The sequence below is a fragment of the Corylus avellana genome, chromosome 6 (assembly GCF_965113065.1).
Source record: "Corylus avellana chromosome 6, dhCorAvel1.hap1.2, whole genome shotgun sequence".
In the NCBI taxonomy this organism is placed as follows: Eukaryota; Viridiplantae; Streptophyta; class Magnoliopsida; order Fagales; family Betulaceae; genus Corylus; species Corylus avellana.
This window is the reverse complement of record NC_142495.1, coordinates 12,966,371-12,974,786: the sequence shown is the minus strand read 5'-3', so window position 1 is coordinate 12,974,786 and position 8,416 is coordinate 12,966,371. Positions and strand designations below refer to the sequence as shown.

At 34.3% G+C, this 8,416-nt stretch overlaps 1 protein-coding gene across 1 annotated transcript; it reads right to left on the bottom strand.

The window, feature by feature from the left end:
* Window positions 1-5,809: 5,809 nt before the first annotated feature.
* On the bottom strand, window positions 5,810-8,416 carry LOC132187504 (glucan endo-1,3-beta-glucosidase). The gene is made up of 3 exons (XM_059601836.2): window positions 8,271-8,416; window positions 7,310-7,695; window positions 5,810-6,521 (listed from the first exon to the last, which is right to left on the bottom strand). Exons 1-3 carry the CDS (start codon window positions 8,356-8,358, stop codon window positions 5,955-5,957), a joined length of 1,041 nt encoding a protein of 346 aa, XP_059457819.2. The 5' UTR covers window positions 8,359-8,416; the 3' UTR covers window positions 5,810-5,954.

The window sequence follows — 8,416 nt, the reverse complement described above, 5'->3', positions numbered from 1 at the left end:
ACATGAAAAATGTCTTTAATATTACATAATTTATTAAGAGTTCGAATACACACATGGGAGGCAAGAAACAACTCATGTAAACGATGGCATGTACCAAATACATCTCCTATAAAATTTGTGTAAATGTAAATATTAAACATGTATTCACATTGGATTGCAGATTGGATTCCATGGAGGGAGCAAATCAATTAGACAAAAAATAATCTCAACATGTATAAGATATGTTAAACCAAGCTTTAAAAACAGAAGATAAATTACAATGAATCAAGCTTTAAAATAACAAAATTCACATTCCATCAAAAAAAAAAAAGATAATCTCAACATATGTGCATATAAAATTATAAAATCACAAGCCTACCTGTTTTTTCTTTAAATAAAAAATAAAGAGAGTAAACATGAGATAACATCTTTTTAAATCTAAGTCACTAAGCGATGAGCAACTTTAAAGTATAAGATCTTTGTTCGTAACAACAACTTCAGGTTCATAAACGGCTAAACAACAACGTTAACTTATCTACATTATCAATGTCAATGTCATAACAAGTAACCATACCAAACATAACATATAATTCAAAAATTGTAACCATACCAAACATGACACATTAAAAAATGTACAAGTGCTTTTCATAGTCTAGTTTTTCAGTTATAGTTATATGATTACATAAATATAGTGGTGCACATAGAGGTGATCTATATATACATACAAATATGTTGAACCACGGGAAAGATGTGGGGATCCACAAGACAGTAGTGAAGCCTGGCGTACGGGTTCGCTTACAGGATGAGCTACATCTTCGTCCTCAATTTCTACTGTTACATCCCCTACAAATATTACCTTTTATAACTTGTGTAAAGTTAACCCTAATTAGGTGAGCTAAATTTGTAAAATCTTAAAAAATAATCTAGGTATTTTTTTCTAAATTAAATACCTAAACAAAATTATAACATATAATCTAAAGTTATAAGTTATATAATATAATCTAACTTATATTAAAGATATATAATATAGTCTAAAGTTAAATAACCTAAACAAAATTATAATAATGGAAATTCCAACAATTAATTTCTAAATTACAAACACAAGTTAATCTAAAATCTATACACAAAAACTAAAATCAGAAATATTTACAAACATTTACAAAAACAATTCCAGCAATTAATCTAAAATCTAAACACAAAAATTAAAAACATAAATCTAAAATCTATAAGGTTGATGGCTTGTGTGTTACTTATGTAGCTAAAATATGGGTACACATTGGCAAGAAGTGGTGCTCCAGTTGTGGCTAAGAAGGCAACGATTGGATTTATGTATGAAGTAGCAACGTCACTAAATGAGCCCGTTGATGGAGGGTATGAACTTCCCAACAAAGACATGTCTATTACCTGTTAGAATATAAAGTAAATAAGGTCATCACTTCGAGTCTTGACTCCACAATTCACCTGTTATAATATCGATCAAGAAAATAATCTTCAAATTTTAGGATAAGTGGGGATTTAACATTACTGTTGAAACCTTAATTTCTTCGGAAGCAAGAGAAGCGCGAATGTTCTGCATGGCTGGTAGAACATATGGGGCCATTGGATCATTAGGCTTTATTTCATTCCTGACAGTAATGTATCGAATTTTGACATCAGGCAAGTAGGCCTTTATGTTTGTCTGGACCCAATCATTTGCAGCGGCAGCGTTGTTGGCAAGGTTTTCAGCATCATCATTATAAACGCCAATAATAAGTTCTATGTTGGATCCTCTGAGGGCCTGAAGGGTTTCTGAATTTGGATTATAAATTCTCATCCTCTCGATACCATTTGCTTTATATAGATTTATAACTTCAGCTCGAGGTGGCAAATCATTGGCAATCTGTCCATAACATACGCCCACCGATCGTGCAGCTGCATCAAAGTAAACCCAAATAACAAACAACCTCAATCACAGAACTTCATCACAAATAGTAGAACACATTTTCTATATGAGATGTTCAAATTACTTCAACCATGCTATAGTATTGTTTTTGAACATCAACTTATTAAATAGTACTTCAAGCCATATGTAAAGTAGTACTATAGTAAGAATGTTTGTGTGTATATATATATATATATATATATATATATATATAGAGAGAGAGAGAGAGAGAGAGAGAGAGTTAAACTTTAATGGATAAGGCGTAAAAGCCCTCCTTTATAGCATCCATTCATAAGCTGACACATAAGCTAAAGCACAATAACCTCACAAAATTAACCTACAACCCAATACACTGGATGAAGGAAAGAGGAGGAAGAAAAGAGAGAAAGAAGGAGAAAGAAGAAAGAAGAGAAAGAAGAGAAAGAAGAGAAAGAAGAAAAGAGACTTGTGGCCGTGGGTCTGCTAAAATGGCGCTGGTGACCCTCGGCTGGCCAGACCAGCCATCCATGGCGTCGTGAGTCACCTTCTTCGGTGCCGTGAGTCTCATTTTCTTGCCTTTAGGGTGATAAAATTCCTAAAGGGTTGACCTTCCACTTTTAGGTCGTAGTTTTGAATCCAAAATCGAGTTTTCAGGCATTATAAACGAATTTTGGAGCATTTGAAATGGGTTTTGAGGCAGGTCATGACGGGTTTGAAGAGAGTCACAGGGAATTTGAGGCGGGTCAAAATCGTGGGTCTCTGGCCAGATAGGATTTTTTAATTGAATCAAATATTTTAACAAACCTCAAGCATACCTGATTCTCCTGGGCTGGATATCAATAGCCCTAGAAGTAGCAATATGGCAACCATAGAAGGTTTCTTTCTTGTCTCAAAGATTGAGGCCATGAAAAAGAGGAAAGGGAAAACTATTGAGAGTAAATTTGCAATGTAGATAAGTCTATATATAGAGGCCAGATGACTCTATATATAGAGGCCCTACACAATATTTAACATGGTATCAAAGTCAAAGGTCATGGCATTGAACCTTGACTTCGTCAAATCACCTCCCATTTAAATTAAATATTTCATGTGTTGAGTCTCATTTATTAAAAGGGAATTTGAGCCTACACATGAGGGGGAATGTTAAAGTAATGGTTAAGTGATTAAATTTACTTCTTCCTATCAACTTAAACTTCTGGGATAACTGATAATTTAACAATGTCCGATCATTAATTCATGCATGATTACTAATTGACATTCATAACCAATCATTATGCTTAATTCATATTTATTTTGTGATATTTTCTTTGATCTTAATTGAGCATATATATATGGATGGAGGATACCCATGTGTATTCAGAATATTGTACTTGTTGAGCAAGGATTTTTTCGGGTTGATTTTTATACGAATGACTCATTTCAAAAAAAAAAAAAAAAGAGTTCAAAATTTTTATTTTTTTATTTTTTTAACAGGGACTAATCCAATGATTCATTGGGACTGCTACATCAATATGGCGATATACTTGTGGAATAAAAATGTAGTCTTTAGACTCTATTTATACAGGGGTGGTCCTTGAATCAAATCTAAATGTGTTTTTGTCATTTTCATCATTACCTCTAGAGAGAGGCAAGTATGGATTAAAGCTAAAAATCCCAATGATATAAGGCCTTAATTGTGTTATAACTTTGTATGGCAGGTGATGTCATTGAAATCAAGCAGATCATTATGACCATAATAGATCTATGATAAATCTTTTTGTCATATCTCATCATATTCTTATTTATTAGGCTAATGTGAAAGTGCTCATTATCATTTTCTTCGATCTTTTTAGAACAAAGGTTGGCGTGGTAGGAAAAATGGGTACTACCATGCTTGCCTAGTAGAACGGGGTATGACAAGTAGCACGTCCATAGATTTATTAGCTATTGCCTTGAAAATTAAATGATTTTACAATCTTCCTGAACTTCTTAAACCCCCAGCCCATAATAGGATCCTCTCTATTTACCCCAACTCCCCTCACCCATATTAGCTATTGCCATAAATTGAATTTACTAAATTGACGTATGTTGTTGGAGAATTATGTTACTTTACACCAAAAAATGAAAAATAAAAAGAAAAAAGAATGAGAGTATAAATTTAATCAATTAATTTAATTGGAGCAAGCAAGGCACCCAAAATAGGTTGGAGTCTCACCCAATAAGAATGAGTAGTTATCCATATCCATCATTAATTGGTTAATGATTCTTATCCATCTATCTTTTTCTTTTGCGTTTTTTGGCTGGGGATTCTTATCTATCATACACCCTAATGAATAAAATCAATAATTATATAACATTAATGCACTAAATAAAATCCCAATGTGACATGCCGACCAATCTCATACTATGAATTTGTCCCATATAACTAAGGCTACTAGAATCTCCTAATTAAGGAATTATATATATACTTAAATAAGTCAACATCGTTACTCTCTCCTTTGTAATATATGAACTTAATTATATAAGATATTGATATGGATTCATTTAAAATATATTAGTTAAATAATAAATATAATCTAATTATAGTTAAATTGTAGATATAATTTAAGTATATATATGGATATTGTTCGATATTCACATGCACCACATTGTGCCATAAAATATGAAGTGTTTGTGTGGAAGGTGTGTTGCAATATTCTCCCAACAAGAGAATAATCTTAAGCGGAGGAATGTTATTCAGGATGGGAACTGCTTCATATGCACAGGAAGAGTGGAGACAGTAAGACATATTTTGTGGGATTGCCCTTCTACCTAAGATGTATGGGGTGGAAGCAAGCAGATTTTTCAAAAGAGCTGCTGTACTGGAGAGAATTTTATGGAGGTGATGGAATATTTAATGGGGAAATGCAAGCTAGAGGACCTTGAGTTGGCGGGGATCATTGCCCATAAAATTTGGAAGCGCCGAAATAATGCTCTACATGGAGGAGAATTCTTACACCCGAAGAGGTTAGTTCAAGATGCAGAGGATTATCAAACTCCATTCTTAAGAGCAAATCAGATAGGGGTTAACCATGGGGAAGTACAAAGTTCGTCCATTTAGCTATGTTGGTCAAATCCCCCCAATGACAGCAACAAAGCTAATTGGGACGCGGCCATTAACACAAAAGAGAAGATGATTGGAATTGAGGTGATCATCAGGGACGATCAGGGACGGGTTTTTGAGGCTCTTAATTAGTAAGATACTACAAGCAGTTTTTGACCCAACTACAGCTGAGGCAATAGCGGCTCTCCATGTGGTGGAATTCAGTCGCAACACTGGTTTGAGACAAGTGATTTTTGAAGGGGACTCACAACACGTGGCTCGGGCCCTTTTAGAGACGGAGTCAAGGAGCTATAGTTATGGGCAAGTCATTGATGATGCCAAAGTAGTTTTAAAGGGTTTAGGGAGCTGGGAGGTGTGTCATGTAAAGAGAGAATCAAATATGGTGGCGCACGGGCTAGCAAAGGAGGCAGCAAAATTTTTTTTCTAACATGGTTTGGCTTAAGGAAACTCCTAATTGTATTTTTGATTTAGTCAATTTAGAGCGTTTAACTCTTGTTATGTAAAGCTGCGGCTCTGATGTTCTTTTGAATGAGATCAGATTTTCTTGAAAAAAAAAAAGTCAAATTTATCAATTATAATTTAAAATATGAAGTGTAAGGAATATTGGATATAAATGCCAATTAGTACTTAATCAAACATTAATGATCAATTGTGCAGGGCCTCTAAATTATTCAATGTTAATAAACTTTGAGACAAGTTTATGGCTGCCATATTTATTTCTCTTTTATAATTTAGAAGAGTTCTTACTTTTTCTTTGTCTGTAAATCCGTTTACAGTTATTTTAAGAAAAAATAAAAAATAAAAACATGAATAACAAATTATTTCAAGCAACTTCAAGCAAAAGGATAGAAAAACAAAAATACCTTCAGTCATGTCACATGTTTATTAGAAGAAGAATAATATTGTAGGTGCATGGATATTGATGGATACATGGGCTCTAAGGCACTCTTATTTAAACCAACATACATGCATGCATGTCTATCACATCTCTAATTAACCAAAGCTGGTGATTTGGTACTTGTTTTGTTTGTTAGGGCGGAAGAGACCAAAATGTTTCTCAATTTCCTCCGGTCCTTTTAGGTTTTCATCAAACATGGCAAATAAATAAGTTTCTATTGCTTGTCCCTGCTTCTTCGGAGTCCCGCCCTTCACATGATTAATTAAATTCTTGTAGTAGGTGCCTGCGTTATCTGCGCTAGCCGCATCACCGCCCTCGGATGGCCAGCCGCTCTCCGACACCACGATTTGCAAGTTTGGCGCACCGGCTTTCTCAAGAGCAGAGTAGTGAGCATCCACCATTGCATCAAAAAGATTCTGGTATCCAAGATTGCCATCATTTACCACCACACCAGGTGAAGTAAATAAGGCATATGGAAGGGAGATCTGTGAAGGGTTGCCGGTATAGCTGAAGTAGGGATACACATTAACTAGAAGGGGTGCTCCATTGCTGACAAGGAAGTTGACAATTGCTGTTATGTATGAATTTGCACTGTCGCTGAATGAGCCAGCCGATGGAGGATAGGAGTTGCCCAACAATGTTGTGTCTATAGATGTTGACACCTGTTAGAAAATAAAGATGTGTGAATTTCAGAATTTCTGAAACCAGTCTTTTATAAAACTATAAGAGCAGTTTATAACCTTTGAAATAGCAGTTTATGATTGTTGAAACAACGGTTATTTTTGTAAAATTCAAACAAAAAATATGAATGTTAGCATAGTAGTTGTATGCGAAAAAAATGCACACGAAAATAATAAGCTTGTGACCATGGATGGAACAAGGAAATTCTATAGGAGGAGGCCAGGCAATTTTATTTTTTTATTTTTTTTTTCGATTCTTTACAATTTTTTTATTAAAAAAATATATTTTGGTTGTTTTTTATGAACCGAAGACTACCATAAGGGCCAAAAAAGTAGGCATTTGAAAGCAATGGCCAAAAATAAAAAATAAAAAAACTTAATGGGTATGGCCCAAAAAAATTAAGAATAGAGCCAAAAACTTTTATTGGATAAGGCCAAATAATTTAAAAATAGGGCCAAATTTGGTCCTCTTTGGCCCAATTTGGACCTATTTTACTTTCTTTCTTTTTTTTAACTTAGAATTTTTTTTTTCCTTATTTTGGGGGGATATATATATATATATATAAATTCCTTGTGAATTGGGGTGGGGGGCGGTGGCCTATACAGGCTCCCCATTCCCCCGTCCTTGAGTACTAGCATGTGTCTATCCAAAAGTTATAAAGCACAAAAATTCTTCTATATTTTTAATGTGAGATAAAGTGTAAGACACAAATGGAGAGAAAGTTGAAAATTTGAAATTAATTTTCATGAAATAATTTCAAGTACCACACCTTTATTTGGTCCTGTAAACTGGCAGCTGCAATAGCGTTATGAATGTTTTGTATGGCGGGTAGAACATACTGGGCTTCAGCATCGCCAGGATGCACTTCATTCCCGACAGCAATGTATTTGAACTTGACATCCGGCCAGTAGTTTCTTATGTTGTTCTGGACCCATGTTGTTGCTGCTGCAGCGTCAGTGAGGCCCTGAAGATCCTTGTTAAGGATGCCGATGATGAGTTCTATGTTTGATCCTCTAAGGGCGTCGAGAGTTGTTGAATATGGTTCATATATACGCATCCTTCCGATGCCATTGCTTTTGTATAAATCTATTACTTCTCCATCAGATGGTAGATCGTTGCCATTTTTTCCATTGCATACACCAACGGATTGTGCACCTGCATCCAAATTAATTATAAGGCCAAGATTTGATTAGGCCAAGATCACACCATTACACCTAGAGGGGCAGAACCAGAAATCTTGATGCCGCAAAAACTATAAAAATATCTTTTTGAAGGGGAAAAAAAAATTGTGGGGTTCATGACTTTATAAAAATCATAGATTTTTAAAGAATGTTTAAAGTTTTGGACCATTAAACCCTTTTGTGACTTGAGAAGTGCTAGGAAGCCAAACATATGCATCAAAAAAAATTTTCAAATTGACGTGACAGACAATAGAGAGAGAATTGCATTTTTTTTTTTTTTTAATTAAAAAACCCTTACCATGTCAGTTTGGAGATTTTTTTTGGGTTCATTTGGTTGGCTCTCTAGCACTTCTTTTGTGACTTTGTCCCATGCAGGTCCTAACTATTTATTCAAAATGAAAATAATATATATATTACACTACAAAAAAATATATATAAGACCTTTAAATCACTATTTATTCTAAAAACTTAAGCTTACAAGAATGATTGAGCTGCTAATTACTAACACGTGAAATATTTAATTGAAATGAACTATAGAGAGAAAGAAACCTGCTAATTCGAGGCCAAATATGAAGAAACCAAATAGAAATATGGGAGCCAGAAAGGCTTTGCAATTATTTGCATTGAATAAAGCCATGGATATGAAAATTGAAGGAAATGATCAGAGACCAACTCTAATTTATACCACCTACCAC